The sequence below is a fragment of the Nuphar pumila genome, chromosome 8 (assembly GCF_984573655.1).
Source record: "Nuphar pumila chromosome 8, dmNupPumi1.hap1.1, whole genome shotgun sequence".
Classification (NCBI taxonomy): Eukaryota; Viridiplantae; Streptophyta; class Magnoliopsida; order Nymphaeales; family Nymphaeaceae; genus Nuphar; species Nuphar pumila.
Window position 1 is genome coordinate 38441 of NC_143256.1, and position 27407 is coordinate 65847.

General features: G+C 38.3%; 2 protein-coding genes across 2 annotated transcripts; both read right to left on the minus strand.

The window, feature by feature from the left end:
* Positions 1-7012: 7012 nt before the first annotated feature.
* Positions 7013-12472, minus strand: LOC149829408 (uncharacterized). Its single transcript, XM_090016183.1, has 3 exons — positions 12229-12472; positions 8763-8895; positions 7013-7910 (listed from the first exon to the last, which is right to left on the minus strand). Exons 1-3 carry the CDS (start codon positions 12470-12472, stop codon positions 7493-7495), a joined length of 795 nt encoding a protein of 264 aa, XP_089872309.1. The 3' UTR covers positions 7013-7492.
* A 12421-nt stretch (positions 12473-24893) lies between these two features.
* Positions 24894-26611, minus strand: LOC149829409 (gibberellin 3-beta-dioxygenase 1-like). Its single transcript, XM_090015523.1, has 2 exons — positions 26092-26611; positions 24894-25897 (listed from the first exon to the last, which is right to left on the minus strand). Exons 1-2 carry the CDS (start codon positions 26571-26573, stop codon positions 25306-25308), a joined length of 1074 nt encoding a protein of 357 aa, XP_089871649.1. The 5' UTR covers positions 26574-26611; the 3' UTR covers positions 24894-25305.
* Positions 26612-27407: the final 796 nt, after the last annotated feature.

Below are 27407 nucleotides of genomic sequence, written 5' to 3' on the forward strand. Positions count from 1 at the left end.
GTGGAATTTGTCTTATTTTAGAGGTTATTCGGTATTTCTTTATTTCTTTTGGTATGTATCATAAAGTTCTCGAAACTTATTTCTGTTTGAAGTGTTTTTTTGTTTTGTTTGTTACCTGAGATTGCTTTTTGTCCAAGTCAATTTTGTCAGCAGTTCCAGTTTAATAGATGTAGGAAGTGAGCAGTCTCAAGTTCTAAATCTATGTGAACAGTAAAGCCAGTTGCTAAGGAAAAGGTACAATAAATACTATCTGAAATAGTGAAGGGTGTTTGGTAATTACCTGGATATCAGATATAGATAAACTGTCAGACTTGTTGAACTTTGAGAAGTTACATATTCAAACATAACTATACACAAATGCCCACACACCTACACAAACAGATAAAGTGAGGAGATTAAAAATTTCTTTAGCAAAAATAGAGAAAATGGACAGATAATGAAGTACCATATGATGAGAGAAAGGAAGAAAAGAAAAAGTGAACATGCTCACAAATGTTTAATGAAGGATTGAATAATACTTTTTTGTCAAGTGCAGGATGAAAAGCTATGTTGAACTCTAAAAAAATGAATAAGTACATGACAAAAAATAGAAAGTAGGTAGTATGTGCTTATGTAGTCCCAGCCACTGGCACAAAGTTTAGAAAAATTATGCTTGACATCATGACAGTCTATTTAAAGTCAATTTAACTTCGGAAGTATAAAGTTAATTTGCAAGATCTCTAAATCTGCCATGTAATGTTGCAACTTTACATGCACAACCAGGTCAGCTCATCAATAAATAATCAAAGATTATGAAGCCAAAAGTTTAACTGATATCATGTGGGTCGTACTATTTGTACCATAATATGAAACTGATTACTATGTTCCAATGGTTAATAAACTTAGACAAAAACCTCACCTTTGATCAAGAATTCACTATTAATAAGGCACAAAATAAATTTAATGCATGCTCAAAGGGTTGCCCATGGCTGGCGAACATGATTGTACCATTTTACGTCAACATGGAAAACTCATGTTGGGATCAGCAGGAACTGATGGATCTTACATGTCGAATAGAGATGATTAAGACGAAAAAAGGAAAACTATCTTATTTATATCATATTTTCATCAGGTCTGATAACTGATAAGATTCAAAGGGTGAGCCACTCAGTTTAGCGAAAGTGCCAAAAAATCATCTAGGTTTGTGAGGAATAATCCACTATTATTTGAGGATATCAAGTTACAACCCACTAATCAACATTGGTGCTTGGGCGAATAAGTTATACCACCCATGGGTGCTTTCATCTGGCAGTCTTTCAAGTTATTGGGTTCTATTGTGCAGGCTTACAGCATGTGTTCTATCACATAGCTAGGTGGATCTCATAAATCAAATCACCCTGATGCAAATATACCAAAAGCGTCTTTCTTTTCTAACTTGGCTCTTTTCATCTATGTTCCTAATTTTACAACAAAACCTACTCATGTTACAGATTTGAGTGTTTAATAATGATTTTTTTTTCATTGGTATCAGGAAGGTCAAAATTTACTTAGAGAGAGAGAGAGAGAGAGAGAGAGAGAGAGATTCATCATTCAACATTACCAAAATACATCCAACATAATATTGGATGAGAGAGGAACATATGAGTAATACAACCACAATCTAGATGGTGACTGCACAGTTCAGAGTACAAGCAGATCTAACCCCCCGTCTCTACTATGTAATTTAAGAGCCAGATACACATCAGACATAACCCGCTGGCGAAGCCTTACAAAATCGAATTTGATGCTCTTGAAAAAGATGTCGTTTCTTTCAGTCTAGATCACCCATCGTGCTGAAAACAACCATACTTGCCACAATAATCTCCCTTTTTTTGTGTCGTAAACTCATGGGACCAAGCAAGAGGTCCCGAATAACGGAACTCGGTCGAGTTTGAACATACAGTGCACCCCAAGTTTGAAAAAACAGGTCTAGAACGACCGGGCAAAACCAAAATAGGTGAGTCGTGTCCTCTACTGCCTTCTCGCAGAGAACACACATACTGGGAAATTGAAGCCCCCATTTTTTTACATTAATCTGTGTTTGAACACGATCCAGAGCTTGTAACGCCCCAAAATTTCAAACTTGCGAACCTTTCAGAAAACAAGCAAGATACTAGAAAAAATCTCTTTCCTTCAGAGTTTGTTTATAAAATCAGCGGAAGACTATTCTTTGGTTAATTCATAAGGCAAGCTGACAACTTTGGGCACGTTAGCTAAAAGAACCAAAACTCACAAAATTCGGATATCTCAAGGAAAATTCGTTACAAACCCAAAACGTCCAGAACGCGAGCTAAGAGTAGGAAGAAAAAGTCTTGAAGTCATCTTACAATCGCGCCATCGCCCGTGGTATACCTAATCATCACCTGTACCCATAAAATGAGTTAGTTTCGCGAAAAACTAGTATGTGCACAAAAGAGACTACAAGAAACTGAATTAAGTATATTTAATTCAGTATGCTAAGCAGTTTAAAGCAGATATGCAGTTAAACAGGTAAGCAGTGCACGACAAGCAGTGAAAATGCGTAAGTAGTGCAAACGCGTAAGTAAGTAGTGCAAGCGAGTAAGTAGTTCAAAGCAAGGAAGCAGTGCAATTGACAAACGCAACATACGATCCATTTGATCGTAAGCTGTGAACTACCACGCAACAAGCTTGTTCTTGTTCCTAGAATGAGGTCTCTGCATCTAATCATCATCAGGACATCGTCTGTCGCTCACTACTTCTAACAAACGCTTTGTCCTGAACAACCTTAATATATTCTTATCTCTCAAAGCCTTACGCGGCCAACTGTCACCGGTTATGACTCACCTAAGGCATCATCCTTCTCAAAAAAACCCACCCTTCCATAGAAGGTCCAAAACATGATCTAAAATCGCTAAAGATCTGATTCTCACATCTGAGTCCTGCATGTAATCATGCTAAAACAGAAAGCCAAAACTATAGATTTATAACTGGCTAACTCGAACAATCTCAGAAGATCATCACAGCTCACCATAACTTTTTATGGTAAGCAAAAACACAAGATCCACGTAGGATCGCTCGGTCCGGGAGATATACGACCTGACAAGGAATTACCGCCCTAGAGGGTATACCTGGTCTTAGACCATACACTTCCCCACAGGAGTTTACCGTCTTTGCGGCTACCCGTTCGTGGACAGTGTACATTTTTACAAAGATTCTACCGCTCTAGCCGGATTACCCGATCTTGGAAATATACTTCACAAGGAATTACCGCCCTAAATGGTATACCTGGTCTTGGACCATACACTTCCTCACAGGAGTTCACCGTCTTTGCGGCTACCCGTTCGTTGACAGTGTACATCCTCACAGAGAATCTATTACTCTAGCCAGGTCACCTGATCTTAATCATACATATCCTCATAGCGAAACCTTTGGGAAGTCGGTCCCCAACAAATGCCATATCTAATGAAAATCATTGCGATACACGCATCAACGCAAATGACCGCTCTCAGGGTTGATAGCCACTATTACAATCAACAAGATCAACGTCGGATCACCTGGTCTGGGAAATGTATAACCTCACAAGGAATTCCGCCCTAGATGGTATACCTGGTCTTGGACCATACACTTCCTCACAGGAGTTCACCGTCTTTGCGGCTACCCGTTCCTGGACAATGTATATCCTCACAGAGAATCTACCACTCTAGCTGGGTCACCTGGTCTTGATCATACACACCCGCGCAGATAATCCTTTGGAGATCAGGTCCTCAATAGATACCATACTCAATGATACATGCATCTATACAATCGACTGCTCCGAACAATTGACCGCTCTTGAGGTCAGTAACCACAATATGGGCACAAGCATATATCAGCAGTATGCATCGTATCACTTCACATAGTAAAACAAAATACATGATCATCCATTCCTTCAATAAGGTTTCATGAACCATGAACATATTATCGTATACTTCCAACATTTCTTATCACGTGGCATATCAATCACATCACACAGAAACATACAATACTACGTATCGTGTTATTGCCACAAGGAACATTGCAATCCTCAAATAGGACCTCAAAGTATGCATAAACGACACATGAGAACACGCAGAGATGACAATCCAGCTGATTCTATAGGCGAAGAATAACTAACTCTATTCGACAGTCAAACAAAACAACTTAATAAGACAAACACTCATAACAATGTTCGCGATACATACAATTACCATCAAATGACTCAGTCCATTAGTAAGTAATTAAATTAATCGTAAGGCATAAACCATTACATCACAAGCCATTCATAAGCAATCATACGACGGCAGTTATATCACAATATGTAAGCAACTTATAAGACAAGCAACCACATCAATCCTAGTTGCCACCAGTTCGTAGATTACGAGCTATATGCAATCACATCAATCATAAGAGATGCAAGACAACAAGTGCTACGCTACAATAAGCACCAAACAGTTCGACCAAGGGGTAAAGCAAGTCACATGCTAATATGTAGCAATTGACATAATGCTATTATTATAAGCATTTAACTAGTATGAGAAGCCAGATGTTACTTAGCAAAGAACTGCGTAAGCAGTTTAACAAACTAGAGTAACACCTCGATAGGAGGGTACAACTCAACGAGTAGCATACTGAACTACCGAGCAAGCAAGCAATTGACCAGTGTGAACACACTTTATATTTCGATATTACTGGCTTGCTGGTACGTGCAGACAAAACGTAGAAACAACTAAGACTAGTTCGGGCATCTGTGTATTTTCAATAACCCGAATAGCTAGTTGAGTCCGCTCCAAAGGGGATGGCTTTAGCCGAGAGAGGATTCCCCAGAGGCTGATAAGCAGTGCCACAGATGCATCCAACTTCTGCAGAAGTGTTGAACTAACTATTGTAGCCCCTTTCCCCTAACTCCACTGACTGGGGAGACCGGATCAACTGCCCGTAGGGTGGTTGTTAACAACCTGTCCATTGGAGTTTGTACCGCTCTGTCCTCTCCCTTGACAGAAATAAGAAGCAAATATGTACGTTAGGGGTTGCTTAACTTACAACTCATTCTATGCTGTGGTCTTTAACCCACTCGAGCATCTTGCCTGTGAAGGCGAATGTGAGGCCATTTTATGAGATTACAAGATTGTGACTACTAAAACCCTAAGCCCTAAACCCTAAACCCCCTAAATCCTAAACCCTAAACCCTCTAATCCCTAAACCCTAAACCCTAAACCCCCTAAACCCTATACCCTAAATCCTAAACCCCCTAAATCCTAAACCCAAAACCCAAAACCCTAAAACCCGTAAACCCTAAACTCCTTAAACCCTAAACCCTAAAACCCTAAACACTAAAGCCCTAAACCCTAAAACCTAAACCCTAAAACCTAAAACCTAAACCCTAAAACTTAAACCTTAAACCCTAAACCCTAAACCCTAAAACCTATGTCACATGAGTGCGGGTGCGGGAGCGGGTGCGGGTGCGGGTGCGGGGATTCGGCACTTCCAAAAAACCCGGGTGCGGGGGTGCGGCAGGGGCAAAAATGTAAAAAAAATTATATATATATATATATATATATATATAAATTTTTCAAGTTTTAACAGTTTAACATTTAACAGTAAACATTGTCATAAACTCATAATATGATTCATCATGCATGCAGTATATCAACCTAAATATCAAATTATCAATCAAATAAGTAAAGCAATTACATAAATCGACCTAAATATCAATCAAATAAGTATGCATAAAAGAACTAAATTACATACCAAAGTATATCCTGATGAAGTAATGGATGCTAATAATTTTCTTCTTCATCATCAAATGCATCATTAGAAGGAATACTGGGCTCAGCTAAATCCATGTTTGTTACGTTGAATTCATGTTCTCCCTCGAAGTCACACTCTTCTGGGTTTACATCCCAAAATTTGGACGTTCCTTGTCTGCATTATAAACCCAATTTGAAAATGATAAATACAATACAAGTATATTTAAATGAAAACTAAGAAATAATCAAATAACTAAGAGAGCAAATTAGTACCTGTATTCATCATTGCTTCGCGAAAGTAATCGAAGATTTGAATGAACATATACTAAATCCTCTGCACGCTTGCTGGTGAGTTTATTTCTCTTCATGTTGTGGATTTGAGAATATGTGCTCCAATTTCTTTCACAACAAGATGAACTAGCAGGCTGCGATAGCAATCTTAATGCAAGACGTTGCAGAAGAGGTGTTTCCGATCCAAATGTTGACCACCATGTGATAGGATCTATATTATCTTCTTCTCTCGCGAATAATGCCGGTGCATATAATCTCGAAGATGAAAATTTTCCAAACTCTTGTGTGACTTGATGTAGAAGATGTGCTTCTGGAAAAAGTCTTGTCATACACATATTTCTATGTCTTGATAGCTCTGGGTCTAAATTTGGAGGGACACGACCAATACCACCAGCCCGCCACTTATTTGCATAATATTTTGGATTAAGAGAATGTGCCATGCAATGCAAAGGAGTGTTGCTCTTATCCCATCTTCTGACTAAAATTGAATGAATATGATTAAAAAAATCTGAATCATCCAATGCAGGATTTTTTTCTTCATGCATGAAAACTATAGCTTGTATTTTTTCAATCATATTATCCCACATTTCATAAACTCTGTGAAGCATGGGCTCATCCTTATCAACTTCTCTTAACATTTCCCAAATAGGTTGCGTAAATTGAAGGAAGTATACCACTCTGTCCCAAAACTCATCATCAAGAATGAATTTCTTAATTTCTTGAGCCTTCATATCATCATCAACACGATAGAATGTCCAATTTTCATCAGTCACCATGTTAATCAAAGCATTCTTCACTCTTTTAATCCTCTTCATCATCACAATGATGGACGCAAAACGTGTTTCAGCGACCTTCAACAATTTCAAATCAGAATGCTTATTAAATATAGCATTAGCACGATGGTGGTTAGCTGTGCTACACAGGGAGTCCAAAAAATATGAGGGTACTCACTCTCCAAACTCAACGCTGCACTTTTACAAACCGGAGCATTGTCTGTAATGATTTGTACCACTTTCTGATCACCCACTTCTTTTATCACTTCTATAAACAATCCCTTCAAATACTCTGCATTTTTATATTCCCCAGATGCATCAACTGCTTTCAAGAATATTGGGCCACTAAGCGAACAAGCAATGAAATTGATTAATGGACGCCTTTGAATATCTGTCCATCCATCAGACACAATGGAAACTCCATTTTGCTCCCATGAATATTTTTTAATTTCTAGCAACCTCTCCACGTTTGCCCTCTCTTCTGCAAGAAGTGTGGTTCGTATTTTTTCTGAACTTGGAGGCACATAACCACTCAAATTACAATTTGCCAAGGATGTTACTAAATCCTTCCAATAAGGATTTCTAGCCGCATTAAATGGGAGTGAACCAGAATAAAAGTACCTCCCAACTTTTCTATCCAATTCTTCTCTTCCATATGTATTGAATGCTGCTTGTATCATTCCTCTACCTCCTAGATTGACTTTTCTTTTTTTTTTCAGCATCTTCTTGGTGGCTTGCAAATGGCACACTGAGTGCAGAAGAATCGGCCATTGCCTTTCTCTTCTCATATTCTTCTTGTATTTTCTTGTATTGCCTTCGCATTGCCTCATCAACTTTTCTGCAAGCTGAAATGCCATGTCCTGGTATCTTCAACAAATGAGCCTTCACTCTTGTGTAAGACCCAACAAAATCTTTTTCGCAGAGCTTGCATCGAAATCTTTTGTTTCCACCACCTCCTCCAGTTTTTGCAAGTTTATCTACATGTACCCATAGTGGCCCCACATCATCAATCCCACTGCAACTATCAGCAAAACTAGCAGCAGAACTCACATGTTGGGATAAGGATGACGCAAGTCCTTTCCCTTTATCCGTCATTTTTATCCTGAAAACACAAAAAAAAATACATTACAATTTTCAAATCAATTCGAAAATACAGAGAGAAGGGGGGGCTCAGCCCCTCCCCTGCCAACCCAACAAGAGAGCGAGAGCGAGTGGGGCTCGGCCCCTCCCCTATCGACCCAAAAAAAAAAAACAGATGGGGGAGGGGCTCGGCCCCTCCCCTGTCGACCCAAAAAAAAAACTGATGGGGGAGGGGCTCGACCCCTCCCCTGTCGACCCAAAAAAAAAAAAAGATGGGGGAGGGGCTCGGCCCCTCCCCTGTCGACCCCGAAAAAAAAAAACAGATGGGGGAGGGGCTCGGCCCCTCCCCTGTCGACCCCAAAAAAAAAAAACTGATGGGGGAGGGGCTCGACCCCTCCCCTGTCGACCCAAAAAAAAAAAAAGATGGGGGAGGGGCTCGGCCCCTACTCTGTCGACCCAAAAAAAAAAAACTGATGGGGGAGGGGCTCGGCCCCTCCCCTGTCAACCCAAAAAAAAAAAAAAGATGGGGGAGGGGCTCGACCCCTCCCCTGTCGACCCCAAAAAAAAAAAAAGATGGGGGAGGGGCTCGGCCCCTCCCCTGTCGACCCAAAAAAAAAACTGATGGGGGAGGGGCTCAGCCCCTCCCCTGTCGACCCAAAAAAAAAAAAAAAGATGGGGGAGGGGCTCGGCCCCTCCCCTGTCGACCCAAAAAAAAGAGGTAGATGGGGGAGGGGCTCGGCCCCTCCTGTGCCGAAAAATGAGGGAGCAGGGGAGGCTCAGCCCCTCCCTTGCCGACCCAACAAGAGACCGAGAGAGGGGGGTGGGGGGGGTGCTCGGCCCCTCCCCAACCGACCCAAGAAGACGAGAGACATACCTGCGAGCCGAGAGGAGGAGCCGAGAGGAGGAGTCTGGGAGGCGGAGCTGGGGGCGGCGGAGCTGGGGGCGGCGGCGCTGGGGGCGGCGACGCTGGGGGCGGCGGAGCTGGGGCGGCGATGGGAGAGCTCGAGCTCAGGGGGAGAGAGAGGAGAGATTAGGGCAAATTTTTTTTTGCCCTAATCCTCCTTTTCATAGGGGGGGGGGGAATTCGCCCAAAAATTTGGACAAAAATGACCCTGGGTGCGTTGACCGCACCCAGGGTCGTGTTGACCGCACCCGGTGCCGCACCCGCACGCGATCCCGCGTCGCGTCGCGTCGACGCGGGTGCGGCACCTGTTTTGCCGAGTCCCTGTGACATAGCCTAAAACCCTAAACCCTAAACCCTAAACCCTAAACACCCTAAACCCTAAACCCAATAAACCCTAAACACCCTAAACCCTAAACCCTATGCCTTAAATCCTAAACCCCCTAAACCCTAAACCCCCTAAACCCTAAACGCCCTAAACCCTATGCCTTAAATCCTAAACCCCCTAAACCCTAAACCCCAAACCTCAAACCCTAAACCCTAAACCCTCTAAACCCCCTAAACCCCCTAAACCCTAAGCCCTAAACCCCCTAAACCCTAAGCCCTAAACCCCCTAAACCCTAAACCCTAAACCCTAAACCCCCTAAACCCCATAAACCCCATAAACCCTAAACCCTAAAACCTAAACCCTTAACCCTAAACCCTAAAACCCAAAACCCAAAACCCGAAACCCGAAACCTGAATCCCGAAACTCCAAACCCAAAACCCAAGACCCTGAACCCTGAACCCTGAACCCTAAACCCTAAACCCTAAAACCCTAAAACCCTAAACCCTAAACCCTAAACCCTAAACCCTAAACCCTAAACCCTAAACCCTAAACCCTAAACCCAAAAACCAAAACCCAAAACCCCAAACCCTGAACCCTGAACCCTGAACCCTGAACCCTGAACCCTGAACCCTAAACCCTAAACCCTAAATCCCTAAATCCCTAAAACCCTAAAACCAAAACCCTAAAACCCTAAAACCCTAAAACCCCAAACCCCAAACCCCAAACCCTAAACCCTAAAACCTAAAACCCTAAAACCTAAACCCTACTACTAAAACCCTAAGCCCTAAACCCTAAACCCTAAACCCTAAACCCTAAACTCTAAACCCTAAACCCTAAACCCTAAACCCTAAACCCTAAACCCTAAACCCTAAACCCTAAACCACCTAAACCTTAAACCCCCTAAACCCTAAACCCTGTACTCTAAATCCCAAACCCCCTAAACCCTAAACCCTAAACCCAAAACCCTAAAACCTGTAAAGTTGTCAACCCTAAACCCCCTAAACCATAAACCCTAAAACCTAAACCATAAACCCTAAAACCCTAAACACTAAAACCCTAAACCCTAAACCCTAAACCCTAAAACCTAAAACCTAAACCCTAAACACTAAACCCAAAACCCAAAACCCAAAACCCTAAACCTAAAACCCTAAAACCCTAAACCCTAAACCCTAAAACCCTAAAACCTTAAAACCCTAAACCCTAAAACCCTAAACCCCCTAAACCCTAAACCCCTTAAACCCTAAACCCTAAACCCCTTAAACCCCCTAAACCCTAAACCCTAAAGCCTAAACCCTAACCCCCCTAAACCCTATACCTGTAAACACCCCAAATTTTGCTCATCCATTATCAGACAGACCTTCTCATGCGGTGCCAGCTCTGTTAGGTCAGTGTAGGAGTCAAACCCCTAATCAATTTCAGAAAATCACCACTGTACCCATTTTTACTAGGAAAATTACCATTTTACCCTTAGGTCATCCTGGACCCCAGTCAGTCGGAGTCAACCAAGCTTGTTGGTCAGTTCAGAACAGTTAAAATATCAGTCATTTCAAGCTCATCTGAGCTCACAGTGAGAAGGCCATTTTCATTTCTAACCATTCCTGCCAAAATGAGATCATTTCTTCATAAATGAGCTCATTTCTCACTCAAATCCGAGCCAATTGTCTCCGAGTTAGTCATTCACAGTCAGTCATATTCTTTTGAGTCTAGCTTGAGCTCACGAGGAGTTTAAGCGCTCCAGTTTTAGTTTAAAACCATTTCTAAGTATCTAGGTGCCCATTTTAGCCCGTTTAAGCTCTTTCAGCTGAAATTGAGCTGAGTTCAGTCAATTGAGCTAGTGTTCGAGCCTTGATTTTAGTTCATGTCTGTATAACTGATCTTTGTTCTAGCTCAAACCCAACTCAAATTCGTAATTCACTTCATTCCAATGACCATTCCGTACCATTTCTCTAAAAATGGCAGCTTTTCTTAAAAATTTACTCGGAAAGGTCAGTTGAGTCAGTGTCTGGTCAGTTCATTTGAGTTCTGAAACTCTAAAACCCAGCTCATTTCAGTTCAATTCAGCTCAAACCTTGATTTTCAGTGTCACTCTAGCCCGGTAGAACCCGAAAACCATTTCTTGAACCATTTTGCAAATTTTATCAATTTTAACACTTTTAGAATTGGTACAAGTGTCAATCGGGGTCTAACATCCAAAATTCTTCATTCGGGGTCTGCATTTCGCATAGCATTTCATGTCATTTCTCATCATTTCATATCATTTCTTAGCATTTCATAATATTTCATCACATTTCTTTCCATTTTTGAAGTCCAGAACTCCAGTTTTATAAAATTCAATCTAAATTGAGTTTTAAAAGTTTTCAAAAATCAATTTCAAACCTTTGGTTTCCAAAATTAACATTTTTACCACTGAGAGTCTAAATTTGGAAATATTTTCTCGAGAAAAATAATCTGGATTTCTTTCAAACTCAATTTTTTAAATTCTACACTAGATTTGCTTCGCAACAGGGTATTGAACTTTAAATTTTTAGCTCGTTTAAAAAACTGCCAAAAATAGCTCGTTTCGTTCGGAAACTTTCTGAAAAGACTATTTTACCCCTCTAATTGTCAAAATGAATTTCAAAATTGGAATTTGGACCCGCTCTGAGATGGCCCATCCATTTGCATTTGCCTTTTTAATTTATATATAAAAAAGGAAAAAACATATTACATTTTCTTTATTTTCTTTATTTATTTATTTTACCTAAGGTGGGACCCACAAGGGGGTCGACCCCCCTAGCCCCTTTCTTTCCTTTCTTCCTCTACTTCCTCTTTCCTTTTCTTCCCTTCTTTTCCCTCTTCCTTCTTCCTTTTATTTCCTTTTCCCTTCTTCCTTTTCTTTCCTTCTTCCCTTCCCTTCATTTCCCTATTTCTCCAGCCATTCACATAAAACCTTGTTCCTCCCTCTCATTCCTCTCTAATTAAACCTAAAAAACTTAGGAAAAAGATCTATCTTCCCTAAGTCCAACACCAAAAAAGAAGAAGAAGAAAGGTTGGGCTTACACGGCTGCCCCCATCCATCTCTCACGCCTCTCTCTCTCTCCCACTCACATTGACGTCTCTCTCTCCTTTAACCTCTCTTTACCTCTCTCTTGTTCAGCACCCTACTTCTTCTCCCCAAATTTTGGTTGCAGCAGCCACCTCCACAGCAGCATAGCAGCCTCCAGCAAGGTCTTCCCATCCAGCCTTCACCACCTTCAAGACCTCCAACAACAGCCTTTTGGGCCTCCATCAACATCAACCACCTAGTGGTTCCATCCACTTCAACTCCGTTGCAGCCGATCTCCAGCCCACACAAGGGACGTCCAGCCTTCTTCATTGTTCCAACCACAACCAAGCAGTCATTGCCGCCACTTTATCCAACTGGTGTTACCCCTTTGGATCCAGCCACCCTATTGATCTCTCCTTCTTCCTTTGGTTCCAGCCGGTCTATCAACCTCAACATCACCATAACCAGTCAATCTCCAAGTAGCAGACGCCCAACAACCTTGTAGCAACCTCCTTGCATAGAACCTCCAGCAAGCTCCACTGCTCCAACACAGCAGCACACCAAGGTAGGATTTCCCTTGGCTTGTTTTAGATATTCCCTGTTAGTTTCATTTTTTTTCTTTCTTGTTAATTGATCCCATGCAATTTCTTTTCCCTTGCCACCCCTTGATATGAGCATCCCAAGCCTTATTCTCACAAGGGAGACGTGCGACCCTTTCAAAATCAGATCCAAGGGGATACCAAGGTCTCTTCCATGGTCGCAAAAACAAAAAAAGTAGAACAACACATATTTTATGTGTATGAACTAAATGAGTGATGAGGTCATTCCGTTTGATGGATCGAACCTCTCACTTTGAGAGTCAAAAGCAAAAAAAGTGGATCATGCCTCTCTGGGTTTTTTGTTTATTATTTTATTTGACATATAGGTTCCATATTTTAAACATCATTTTTTTTATCTTGCTTTATCAACTTATATATATTTCATTTACCTAGTTAGTTTCATTAAAGTTATGTTGTTAATTTGTAGGTTTTCATTTTAGACGTTCAGTCCCATCGTTATTGCATGTGTGAATCTTTACTCATAAATCTCAAAATCTTTAGGTTAATTAGGTTTATTTATTATTGTTTACCAGCCAAAAAATCAAATTAATTCGGGTTTCTAAACCCTATTAAATAAATCGTAGGCTGCGTCGGGTTTTGAATCTTCCAGAAATTTCAATTTCTGTTTTAGCAGACAAGAACCTATGAGATCTTCTAGATGGAAAATTTGAATCTTCCCCTAAAAATTAGGGTAGATTCACGGTGAAATCTACTAATTGTCTGAAAATTTTGGGATTCTTATAAATAGATTTGGCCTCTGTTAAAAATTGATTTTTCTAGACCTCTGAGAAAACCTTGATTTTTCTTTGTCAGGGTATAGACTGACCCTAATGTGTTGTGTCCGTTCAATCTGTAAGTTATCTGTCAAAACTTTCAACATGAAAGTTGTTCCTAATCCATTCCCCTATCGTTTACCAAAATTTGGGAAGTTTTGGGATTGTCCAAGTATTTTTTCCAAATTATCCTTTCTGTCTGACAGATTCCAATATCCAGAAATTTCAGAGATTCAGGTCTCTTATAACATTGTGCCCATTTCCAAACCGTAACTCGAATCCCAATACTTTAAAAATAGGAAAACTTCTTCTATTTGTCCGGGACATTTTTCCATAATTTCATCTATTTTCCCATATGTCTGCTATTTTTTCCACATTTTCTCCTGAAACCTGTCTGTTTGCCCTAAATTCTAGAGTTGTCGGATTTTAATCTAATTTGCCGGAGCTGTACAGTTCTGACCGTAGGTCAAAACCAAAATCTGTAAAAGGCAAAAATCCTTGCCTTACTGTCCTATGTCACCCTATAAAATTTGGGAAATTTTTGTGGAAGTTTGATACCCGAAATCTTATTTACAATCAACATTTTAGGAAAAATTCTGATTTTTTAGGATTTTTAGCTATTTTCCATATTAAGAAAATAACAAAAAAATAGATTTTCGAGGTCCATTCTATTTTTAGGGTTAGTCTAGGTGTACATGCCAAATTTGGGTCAATTTTTAAATTTAGAAGTGAAAATCAAGCGAAAATCAAGTTAAATTTGATATTTTGTTATATTTTTGCCATTTTAGGATTTTTATCATATAAATAAGCATGGCATGTCACATTAGAGTTAATTTCAATCTCATTTGCATTTTAAATTCTCATTTTTGCAAAAATTATTTCAGAAAACCCTGATTTGACCTAAATTTTGGTCATTTTGTTATTTGGGGTATTTTGGTCATTTTGACCTAAATTTCGAAATTCCAAACTTTAATTTTCTAAATTTTCATGCATATCATCATATTTCATCGTATTGTGTTTAATTTATTTCATTTGATTTTTAAATTTCTAAATTTTATAAAAATTCTTTTAGAAAACCCTGATTTCAAGGTCATCAGGGGCATTTTGGTCATTTTGAAGCCAATTTCGAATTTTCAAGTTTATTTTCAAATTTTATTACTTATTTCTCATGTTTATATCAAAGGGGGTATGATTTTGGTTTATATCTGATTAATATCTGATAATTTTCAATATTTTTGGATAAATTCAGAAAAACCTACATTTATGTGCTAACATATTTTCTAGTTTTGCAGGAATATCCAAGAAGAAGATTTAGCTTTTATTCTTTTATTTCAATTCCATGTAATATCAAGTTGTAATAATTTGGAATAAGAATTTACATTTCTGCTTAGAATAGGACCGCATTGCATTTAGTTTAATTTCTGCAAATTCTGATATCTGATGCATCATTCATGCACATTTTTCTCAAAATTCACTATGGTTGACACGAATGACACATACACAAGCTCTTATGGAGTTTATAAAGTTGGTGAGATTCGTATTTATGGCCATAGTCAGAATACGAAGAAACCAAGATTTATGATTTTCGTATTAACCACATTCAGCCTACACTCTTAGGCTAACTTCAAAAATGCAATGCATTTCTCAAAACTCAAAAGGATTTCCCAATTCATCAATGAAATATCATTCAAATTCATATTCATTCGTTCAATTTACATTATTTTCAAACTCATTTCCCCACTTCATTTCAGGAAAATCGATTTTCCCAAGAATTTCTAAGTCTTTCTCAGGATTTGAATTTCTCATAACTCTGAATTTTCAAATGAGATTTTAAAGTATTTCTAAAGTCCAAATCAAGATTTTTTAAGGATTTACACGTTCTCCATTTCATTTTCAAATCCCAAAATCAATTTTCTCAAAACTTTGAATTATTTCTGAAAACTAGTTTTCCCAGAAATCTCAAATCCATTTTAGAAATCCATTTCCTCAGAAAAACAATACAAATCTCAAAATCGATTTTCCCAACGTCCAAGTTTTCCTAAGAATTTATTTCTCAATTCAATTTCTGATTTCCAATAAAATGCAATGATTTTCTCAAGAATTTCATTTTCAAGTACTTTTTCAATCATTTCCAAGCATATCTCAATTTTCCCAAGCAAGCATCATATTTCTCAAACATACATCTTTTCAAAATTCCATAGCACATGCCCGATTCTCTGTGCATCTTAGGAAAACAGAGCATGATTTAGATAATTTAACTTAGTCAAAGCGCACATTTGATCCTTGGTTCAAATACCCCTGGTAAAGGCGCCAAGAACTGTTGAACCTCGTACTGACAGGCGGATCCCATTCCATAGAATTTTCCTGCAAATTTTTAAAACAGAGGCGAGTAATTTTCAAAAACTTTGATTGAGTTTGACTCGCGGAATCGTTTCTCTCTCTCGCAGAGGGAGGGGAAAAATTTTGCGATGATAATAATACCCTAAATCCTAAACCCCCTAAACCCTAAACCCTAAACCCTAAACCCCCTAAACCCTAAACCCCAAACCTTAAACCCTAAACCCTAAAACCCTAAACCCTAAACCCTAGTACTAAAACCCTAAGCCCTAAACCCTAAACCCCCAAACCCTAAACCCTAAACCCTAAACCCTAAACCACCTAAACCCCGAACCCCCTTAACCCTAAACCCTAAACCCTAAACCCTAAACCCTAAACCCTAAACCCTAAACCCTAAACCCTAAACCCTATACCCTAAATCCTAAACCTCCTAAACCCTAAACCCCCTAAATCGCCTAAACCCAAAACCCTAAAACCCCTAAACCCTAAACCCTAAAGCCTAAAACCCTTAAACCCTTAAACCCAAAACCCTAAAACCCTAAACCCTAAAACCCTAAACCCCCTAAACCCTAAACCCTAAGCCCCCTAAACCCTAAACCCCCAAAACCACTAAACCCCCAAAACCACTAAACCCTAAACCTCCTAAACCCTAAACCCCAAACCCTAAACCCCCTAAACCCTAAACCCTAAACCCCCTAAACCCTAAACCCTAAACCCTAAACCCTAAAACCTACACTCTAAACCCTAAAACCTACACCCTAAACCCTAAACCCTAAACCCTACTAAACCCTAAACCCTAAACCCTAAACCCTACTAAACCCTAAACCCTAAACCCTACTAAACCCTAAACGCTAAAACTCTAAACCCTAAAACCCTAAACGCTAAAACCCTAAACCCGAAAACCTAAACCCTAAGCCCTAAATCCTAAACCCTAAACCCTAAAACCCTAAAACCCTAAAACCCTAAACCCTAAACCCTAAACCCAAAACCCTAAACCCTAAACCCTAAAACCCTAAACCCTAAACCCTAGACCCTAAACCCTAAACCCTAAACCCTAAACCCTAAACCCTAAACCCTAAACCCTAAACCCTAAACCCTAATACCTAAAACCTCAAACCTAAAACCCTAAACCCTAAAACCCTAAAATCCTAAACCTTAAAACCCTAAAACCCTAAACTCTAAAACCCTAAACCCTAAACCCTAAACCCTAAACCCTAAACCCTAAACCCCAAACCCTACTAAACCGTAAACCCTAAACCCTAAACCCTAAACCCTAAACCCTAAACCCTAAACCCTAAACCCCTAAAACCCTAAAACCGTAAACCCTAAAACCCTAAGCCCTAAACCCTAAAACCCTAAAGCCTAAAACCCTAAACCCGAAAACCCTAAACCCTAAAACCCTGAACCCTAAACCCTAAACCCTAAAACCTAAACCCAAAATCCTAAACCCTAAAACCTAAAACCTAAACCTTAATATCCTGAACCCTGAACCTTGAACCCTAAACCCTAAACCCTAAAACCCTAAAACCTTAAACCCTAAAACCCCAAACCCAAAACCCTAAACCCTAAAACCCTGAACGTAAAACCCTAAACCTAAACCCTAAAACCCTATAACCCTAAAAGTTAAACCCTAAAATCTTAAACCCAAAATCCTAAACCCTTAAACCCTAAACCCTAAACCGTAAACCCTAAAACCATAAAACGTAAACCTTAAACCCTTAAACCGTAAACACTAAACACAGCCAATATTGAAGCTAAAGACTCAAATGAGACAGTTAACTGAGACCTTAAGCAGGCGCAGTGAGGGAAGCTTACCATGTCAACCTGTGATTAATCCAAGGGGTAAAGAACCAATGCATCACGGTCTACACATGGCAGAGTATCATCAAGAGTAGGCCAACATTGTCATGACCCTTCAGAGTGGGAAGGAATTTCACCCACCTCAGAAGATGACTGAAGGACACAAAGACCCACCCATGGAGCAGTCTACTTCTTCTTCTAAGCCTAAGGAAAGTGGCTAGGGCCCACTGCCTGAGCCTTCTCCTTCATATATTCCTAAAGCTCCTTTTCCTGAGGCCTTAAACAAACCAAGTGTTTTTATTAAGCAGGATGCCAAAATAAAAGAAATGCTTGATATCTTCAAGCATGTTCATATAAACTTTCTCCTGCTTGATGCCATCCAATAGGTGTCAGCTTATGCAAAGTTCATTAAAGAACTTTGTTCACAGAAAATAAAATCTAGATCTTTGCCTAAGAATTTTTTTTGACTGAACAGGTGAGCTCAGTGCTTTTGCACCAAGCACCACCTAAACTTAAAGATCCTGGGGCACCAATCATCTCATGTGTTATTGAGAACAGGAATATCGAGCGTGCTTTGCTCGATCTTGGAGCTAGTGTCAACGTTTTGTCAGGTTCTCTATATAACATGTTTGAGATTGGGGATTTAAAACCCACTAAGACCATTCTTCAGTTGGCCAATAGGTCCACCAAGCTTCTTCGTGGAATCTTGGAAGATGTTTTAGTTAAGGTCAATGATTTTTATTTTCCTATAGATTTCTTTGTTCTAGATATGGAAGGCACCAACATCACCCATCAAACCCCTATCATTTTAGGCAGACCATTTTTGGCCACTACCAATGCATGTATCAACTGTAGAACAGGGGACATGGATATTTTCTTTGGCAATAAGAAAATCATAATAAATATATTTGATACTGCCATGGGAAATTCAGGAAATGATGAATGCTTTTCTGATAAGCATTCTGATCCATAGTTGGATAAAAGCATATTGAAATGCTTGGTTTATCACTCTACAACACATCCACGCACACTTCATGCTGAATTATAATTAGGTGTGGATGATGATAATATTGAAAATCAGAAAAAGAACTACCATAGGGTGAGTCTGGGGGCAATGTGATTGAAAGGGCAAAAGATGAAACGATCTATCTAAGACCTTCAGATTGAGCATGACCATCTGTCCATTGATCTCATGGACGATATAGAGAAACCAGAGATCCGATTGGCTGAAGACGTAAAAATTAGCACTTGGTGGGAGGCAGCCCACACTAGTGTTGTAAATTAGTAGTTTTATTGCTTTATTTCTTGATTTCTTTTGCTTTTTGTGTCATGAGCGTAAATGATAGATCATACATATAGATTGTAATGAGTTATAAGAATAAGACAGTCTGGAGTTTTGTAGCATAAGACATCTTATCTCCAACAAATTTTTTGGTCGTATCTTTTCCTTCTTTTGCTTCCCTATGTTCTTTAGGTGCATTCATATAGTTTCATTCAAGCATGAGGGAGTGTCACTGAGGACAGTGACATTTAAGCATAGGGGAAGGTATGATGTATCTAAATTTTTTTGTCCATGAATAAAATTTTTGAAAAACTCATAAAATTGGGCATTTTTAAAGCAAAAGTTTAAGCATATATGATGTTTTTGCATATCTTTATCATTTTGAAATGACTTTTAAGACCCATGTAAAAAAATTTCCAAAATCAATTTAGATGAAAAGCTTACTTATGTGGCATTGGAAGAAAATATTTGTTTATAAATTGTGAAAATCTATTATGATTTACATGAATACAAATGCATTGATCTTTCAAAAAACAAGCACATGTTATCAAAGTAAGAAAAAGAAAAAAAGAGCATACAAATAGTATTTTGACACTTCTAGCTGTAGTGCATTTAAAAGCAAGGTTCAAGCACAAGTTAAAGTACTTGCACTAATGTGATTGAATTCCTAATCATTGAGAACAAACACGAGTTGAAGTGTTTGTACTCAAGAGAATAGGGCAACTAGAATATCAATACTCTCTATGCAATTATCATATGAAGCCTTTTGGATTCGAGTAAGTAAGCCCGATGTGTGTTCTATACCTGGTGCCCTAAAGCCATCTGGTTTGAGAGCCATTAGCTCAAACCTCGCTACAAGAATCTATTAAAAAGCCCGATTAGTAGAGATATTGCTTAAGCAGAGAGGGAAAACTATATATAACTATGAAAATCCAAGATGTAATGACTCGAGTGACTAAGTTTAAGGAAAACTCTGTGTCTAGTGCCCTAAGGTTATTTAACCTGGGAGTCACTGGCCTAAAGCTTGTTACATAGGTCATGAAATCTGAAAATTGACATAGTGCTCAATAAAAGAAAAATAAAATAAAAAGTGCTTAAAGAAAAGAAAAATATTGCTTGAATTTTTTTTACAAAACAGTGCAAGTGTGTCTATGTAATGATAAATAGAGGATGACAAGAGTAAGCAAGTTTTTTTAAAAATAAAACATAGATAATCTAGAAATCTAAAGAGATAGAAAACGTTTTGCTATTGTGGAGGCATAGATGATTCAATAAATGAAAATAATGTGAATAACTAAAATATATTTGTTAAAAAGAGCTTTTTACGTGCCTAATATTTGAGAAAATTATAAAGTTATGCATGACACAGATGTTTGTGGGTATCACCACTGAAAACTTTCATAAGATCTTACTCGTCTACTGGGATAACCGAGGCGTTTAAAGGACTTGTTGCATATACTAAATGCAACTATGATTCCTATGAAAGTGAGTTAGGCAATTTTTTTAGTTTTTACATTTTTAGAATGGAGTTTTCACTTTAGTTTGAGATTAGAGTTTGCCCGAGAACTAACAAACAATAAGCATGGGGGAATTTGAATATGCATTCATTTTATTATATAAATCATGCATTTAAGTGTGTTTTATTGGTTTACATTTCATGCTTATGATGTTTCAATGTTAAAAAAGTCATGGTTTGAATCTTGCAGAATTTGAAGTTAAAACGAGGAAGTTACGACCATTTTACGGTTCTAGACTGAATCCCAAGACTATTCAGACCATGATCCAATCCAAAATACCTTAATTGGATCTTGGATTCAATTTTAAAGTGTTCAACAAACATTTTTATTCAAATCCATTTTAAAGTTTTAGCGAAACCCTTTTTGAAAATGACGCATAGTAATTCTTTTTATTTTAAGTCTTGTTTTGGAATTTCATAAATATTAGGACCTAATGGTAATTAAGTAAAACCACTATAAATATCAACTTTAGGGTTGGCGTGAAAGGGTCTTCAGCCCATTTCATGCCACCCTTTTCTATTCTCCTTTTTCTCTTCTTTGCATTCTAAAGCATTCTCCTTTGCCTCTTCTTTTCCTCTTCTTTTCCTCTTCTTTCTCTCTCCTTTCTTCTTCTTCTTCTTTTCCCTTTCTTCTCTCTACTTCCAGCAATGAAAATGGCTTTGAAAGTCAATTCAGAAGAGTGTTGGACACATCAAAATCATTGAAGGTCATTCTTCTTCATCCCCATTCCTTGAACTCATTGGAGGTAACAAGCTAGTGAGTTTTTCTTTCCTCTTTCTTTGTGTAGTATTACATCTTTAGTTCTTAAATGCTTTCTTTGTCTCAATAGATCATTTTACATGTTTTTATTTCTAAACTTTCTTTGTTTGTTGTATTTTTTCATTTAGAGCATTTGACATTCAAAGAAGACCAATCGATCTCCTTGAATAGCCTCTTGTGCAACTCAAGAGGTTGATTGACTTAATTGAAATAGCATAAGTAGTTACTCTTTTGAATTTCAATTTTTATTTATGTTTCTTAATTGCAATTAGATTAGATTAGATCTGAGCAATGGATCTAAATCTAATATGAGTTTTTTTTTTGTTCTTGTGAAAAACAAAAAAAGAGAGAGAAGTGATCTATGCTTGATTGTCATCAGTTCAATTATAGTTTTGGATTAATCATTTTCATAGTATAGATTTAAATTTCAGCAAGTTAGTTGTTATTTCTTTGATTCAATTACATAATTAGATTAGTTAGTTATTAGATTAGTTGTTAGAGTTTGGATTAATTCATGCTTTAATTCAATCTAATGAATCAAAGAGGACAAATCCATAATTCTTAGTTTTTGTTTTAATTTCAATTTGTGTCAGACTTTATTTTTAGATTATCAGGAGATTTCGGAATCCAAATCACGATCTGCAAATTGGATCTGATTTGTGCTTGAGTCTAGTTACTCTCTAAAAAAATTTAGCATGATCGAAGTCCAATTGTTAGGCCGTCTTGAGCTTTTTCCAACCATATATTCTGGTATCTCTATTTTTTGCAATTTTTAATTCTTGTATTTTTTTGTATTTTGTTTTGATTAGATCTGAAGTTTCTGAACTCCAAATATAACAGTAAATTGGATTGGATTTTTGAGTTTGCCTAGTTTTTTGTGTAAATTTTTTATCAAGATCCAATCTGATTTACTATTTTAATTATGTCAGAGATCAAAAGTTGTCAGAAATCTTGACAGACAATTACAGGTTTTTGAAGTTGTTCATTAGTGAATAAATCGAGTTCTACATTAAATTTTATAATTCTGTAAATAGGATCATCTTCATTTATATGTTGAGATTATATCTGAAAATTTTGAAAAGAATTAGAATCCATTTAATATCTGATTCTGTCAAATTACAGGAACCTATTGTGATAAGAATTTTTATAATAGATAGTGGTAGAATTATAAATTCGTGTAGTAATTCAAAGTAGCATAGAATTTTATATTTTTGCATTTTTTTTCTATAGGGGGAGGCATCATTTGATGATTAAATATTGTGAAGTAAAGTGGATTTGAAGTATAATTGAAGAAGCAAAGTCGAAAGAGCTTTAATTTTAGCTTTTTAGCAATTTTTCAATTCTTAGTTAATTATAGTTTTTTTGGTCACATTCAAATATTGTAATTAATTTCAATTTCAGCACTGTTTGGGTTTGTAATAACTCTTTAATATTTAGTTTGTAAGCACTCTTAATTAGTTTAATTTTTTCTTTTAAGGCAATAAACAATTCGCATTTGATAGAATACGAAATTTATTTCAACATGTTCCTTGTGTTCGACCCGGTTCTCACTACTTGTGAGAATTGGAATTTTAAATTTGTTAACCAACTTCATAAACTCTTTTTCATAAAAACAACCTTTAAAAATAAACTTTCAAAAGGTATACCACCCAAGTTAATGGATTTCGTTTGCTCGTCCTTTGTGCTGTTATCATGTTTTGCTGTTTCACTATTGTTTATGTTTTCTTGCGTAGGCTGAACACGAACTTGTTTATGATCCTCAAATTTTGCACATTTCCCTTCACTGTTTCTGTGATTTTATTGCCATTCACGTTTTTAGTTATGGCAGTTCAATATATTCTTTTATTTGAGTAAAGCTTAACCCTGCACTGTAGTGAAATTATATTTTTTTAAATGATTGACATTGTTATAACATACTATAACTTAGATTAGTCAAATAAAGCTTCGTTTGGGAGCCGTAGTTGAGAGTGGCGATGGGAGATTCATTAACATCGTCTCCATTGATTGGGAGCACCGCTTTGGGAGGGGAGACGTAGTTGAGAAAGGTGTTGGGAGGGGTGACCACATTAAAAAACAGCCGATTTCAAGAACGTCCTTTCCAGGATGTTGCCAAATCCGCTGATTTGGTCACCCCTCTCGTCGCCCCTCCCAGCAATGGCTCCCAAACAGAGAATGCTTCAAAGATTTTCCTGTGAAATGGTACTAGGTCAAAATTGCAGGACATATATGTACAGTCAAACTAGTTTTATTACTTTTACACAGATTGCAAGATGGCTGGAATTTGCCACTGGGCAACAAGCAAGCACAAAAGAATTCCTAAATTATGGTAATTCCTGCATTGACCAACTGTTTCTGCTGGAATATTGCATTTTATATTCTTCAGGCTGTCAATCTGTTCAATACTGCAGAAAATCAGATCACTGTTCGTTGTTGTTGTATCTATTGTTGTCATTATCTGCCACTGAGGAACTGAATGAGCTGCAGTGTAGCCAAATTACATGTAGGTCACCTTGTGGTGTCTTTATTAGGACAGCGGGAGCATGCTTCTCACATTTCTCAGTGGTGAAGTACCAAGTTATATTTGATTGGCAACTGCTCCCATCCTGACCCATGCATTCTTGTTCTACTTTTAAATGGCCAAGGCGCCATTCGGTAAATTTTCAAAATTTAGTGAAGGAAAAATATTCGCTATACTGGAGTGTGCCTTATTCTCTAGTAAAAACAACCTGTTTTTTCACATTCTTGAATTTGTCATGGATCAAACCCTATGAACATGATTTACATGGTCTGTTTAGTTAAAAACATGTTATAGATCATCCGAATGCGTTGTGCAAGTAGCATTTTAAGTGCTTCAAAAATCAAGGTCCACAATAATTTCATTGATTCAGAAAGTCATGCTTTTACATTGAAACCACTCACTCAAGGTGTATTCCCTAATAAATTAACCATGGTGAACTCGTCTGTGGGATCAGATTGATGACATGAAGCTTGCATGTGTGAGTTTATGCTGGAGAATACGGTCCTCTAGAGTGTGGCCAATATTTTCCCTTGGCGAATAACTGTAAGACTATTTAAAACACATTATGAAAATTTAGAAGCAAGGGCTTAGTTGCAAAAGCAAGTGCCTTTCTTGACAGTGTTTTTTTTCTTTGCATGATCTCTTATTTTTGTTTATTTTATCATCCTTTTATATTTAGAAGCAGTTATTTGTTAATTATTCAAATGGAAATGCTTCTTAATATGGGTGGTTAACCTTTATGATGCTACATTATGGTTAGACAGTTTAATCAATTTTCTGGATTATTCTGAAGACTAAGTTTTTTTTTTAATCTTATTTTATAGATCTAAGCTTTCTCAAATAATGTAATTATAATAAAAAGGATGCAAGCGGTGAACTGCCTGTTTAACCTTTAGTTAAATTGCTAAAAAGCGAAAAAGCAATCATGTTTTGGGTTAATTGTTACATTGAAACATATTAGTTGGCAGCAATCAATATCCTTGTCAAGAAGTGATTTCTATGGCCATATCAGTCCAAGATAGCCACGTCAATGCTTACATTAGAATCAAAGCGGCATCTGCCGGTGCGATTGTCCTTATTATCCCCACCATGGAAGCAAATGACGATTCAGCAGGTCGTATTCATGTCGTATGCACAATAACTGTGCCAGCACTTACACCCACATATTTTTTGTGATTTGTTTCTTTACATTTTCGTTAACTTTTTTCTGGATAATCTCATTTCTTGGCTGCCAAACATGATATAGTCCGTTTATGAGCCTCATTCCTAAATAATCAATTCCAAATCTTTTTGTTCCTTTGGACAAAGACAAGAAAAGATGAACAGCAACTGTTTGTTTGCATGTGGGTGAATGATTTGATGCAGCTTAGTGGGTCAAGCCTTGCTTGTGGGAGCCAACCCAATTGCCTTTTCCCCTTTTCTATCCATGCATCCACAACAATCCAAATAAGGAGGGGTCCCAAGTAGCAGCCCATTCTTTCTTGTACTTTTTTCCAATGACAAAAACCATCCTATTTACACCACCAAACCCATACCAATATATGAAGTTGCTTGGACAAGGAAGAAACCCGTTTCAGGTCAGTTGTTCGGCACAGGAATTCCATCTGATAGCAGGAGTGATGACAGTGCCTTGTTGAAGAGCTTGGCTTTTAGTTTGAGGTAGTCTGGCCATGCAATGGTTCGGTATAGAGGAGGGCTGTCCAGGCTCAGGAGCTTAGGGTGAGGGTAGATGCTGGTTTCGGAAGTTGGGCCCCAGAAGTAGGCAAATGAGAACCGGTGGTGGGTCCGGCTTACAAGTGCACGGTGCAGTGGAGAACAGAAGCGTGCGTTAGAGAGGATATGGAGAAGGTCACCAATGTTGATGACTATGGCACCAGGGATTGGAGGGACAGTGATCCACTGCCCATCTTTCATGACTTGAAGGCCCTGGGTGCTGGTCTGGTAGAGAAGGGTCAGCAGTGACGAGTCGGTGTGTGCAGCGAGCCCCATGGCAGTTTTTGGTTGGGGGCACAGTGGATAAGAGTTCAGTTGCAGCACACCATGCGTACTTTCAAAGTTGTTCTTCGCCCATGTGACATCATCTTTGGTGAGTCCCAGTGATGAGAGCATCAGTTCCATTATTGTTCGTGCTAGGCACTTCATCTCATACTCGTACTCTTCAACTATGGCACTGCAAACAATATTTATCTGGGATACATAATTGCAGCTTTCAGAACTTCAAAGCTAAGCGTGTTTTGACAGGAGATAATTAACCTGTCAGAACTCTAAGTGGGATTGGAGTGGGTGCAATAACAAGCCCTAGTGTTGAATCACTTGGAAAGACAGAAAAGAAAGATATCAAATCTTGTGTTCATATTCACGTACCAGAAATGAGCGTAATCATCCGGCATAAGGCAACGTGCATGTTCCAGCGGCGAGCCAGCAATTGTGAATCCTTCGAACCACATAAGCTTATTAAAGAAGGGTGATATGCGAGCAAGGCCATAACCAGAGATGCCATCGGGGGCGCGCAAGGCCTTGAGCTTCTGTTGCATGGGGAGGGAGAAGAGGCGACGTCCCAGAGACTCCATTTCTGCGAGAAGTCTAGAAGAAACACCATGGTTCACCACTTGGAGCACGCCGCTAGCCTCGCATGAACGTGAGACCTGGTTCATGACATCAAGTTTGGGCTCAGAGAGGTTGATAATGGGTATGGAGCCACTCTTGGATGATAGATCAGAAAGGTAGTAGTCATCCAGGGTTGGCCATGCATGAGATTCTGGGACTTCATCCATGGTGTTGAGGTCCATGAGAGAGTGATGCAGGTTGACAGGGTGGTCTTTGTAAACTTGGGATAGTGAAGGCATGGTGAGCTATGTGAGCAGAAGCAGAAATTGCGTTGGATGGGAAGAACAGTAAGTCATTTCCTATCTTTTTATAGAAATCGGAAGTGACCAACACGTAGGGTGTGGTGATAAGGTTAGGCGTGCAACTGGGTCAGTCTCCATCTTAATCTAACCGACCCGGACTTCAAATTAGACTGGATCATGTCAACTGGGACCAAATGGATTGAAGTTCAGAGCGGGGCTGGCAAGAGCATGCTGTATCCATAGTCACAAAATATCAGCCATGTTTTGAAAATCTCATGATTTTATCAAAAGATTTTCGGAAGCAGATATAATCCCAAAAAAATGTGATATTTTCAAAATATCACTTATTTTGAAAATATTGTGTTTTTATCACGTTCTTAATGTGATATTTTTATGTTTTTCCTTATATTCTTATATAGTTTCTTATATATTTTTAAGATTTAAATATGCCAACATTTTTTCACGAGATTTCCCTGAGAAAATCTTAATTTTAGTTTATTGAGATTTTCCTTTGCTGATAAAATCCCGATAACAAGATTTGTGACTATGGTTGTATCCAATTGAACATGTTGGATCCAAACAATTGTAACATAGTCCACATATATTACTTTGGAATGAAGTGACCTTGCAGGGAAATGGTGATGGAAAGAATGAGAATGAAATGCTGGACAAGCGAAGGAACAAAAGTTGGATGTTAAAAAAAAAAAAAAAAATTAGCCGCCCTCCTTGTGGTTGAAGAGCAAAGTCACGAGGGGAAGGAGTGTGTTTTTTTTATCCCATGTGGTGATGTCTTGTCTTCATGTAGGGAATGCATTGGCTTGGATTGCCTTT

Excerpts from the sequence above, each read along its gene's own strand:
- LOC149829408 (XM_090016183.1), bottom strand. The coding sequence starts at position 12,472 with ATGAAGAAGGCTGGACGTCCCTTGTGTGGGCTGGAGATCGGCTGCAAC. Across the intron at positions 8,896-12,228 it reads CAAGAGAGAGGTAAAGAGAG|CTCGAGCTCTCCCATCGCCG; the intron begins GTTAAAGGAGAG and ends TCTCCCCCTGAG. Across the intron at positions 7,911-8,762 it reads CTCCTCCTCTCGGCTCGCAG|GATAAAAATGACGGATAAAG; the intron begins GTATGTCTCTCG and ends TTGTGTTTTCAG.
- LOC149829409 (XM_090015523.1), bottom strand. The coding sequence starts at position 26,573 with ATGCCTTCACTATCCCAAGTTTACAAAGACCACCCTGTCAACCTGCAT. Across the intron at positions 25,898-26,091 it reads GATGATTACGCTCATTTCTG|TGCCATAGTTGAAGAGTACG; the intron begins GTACGTGAATAT and ends TATTGTTTGCAG.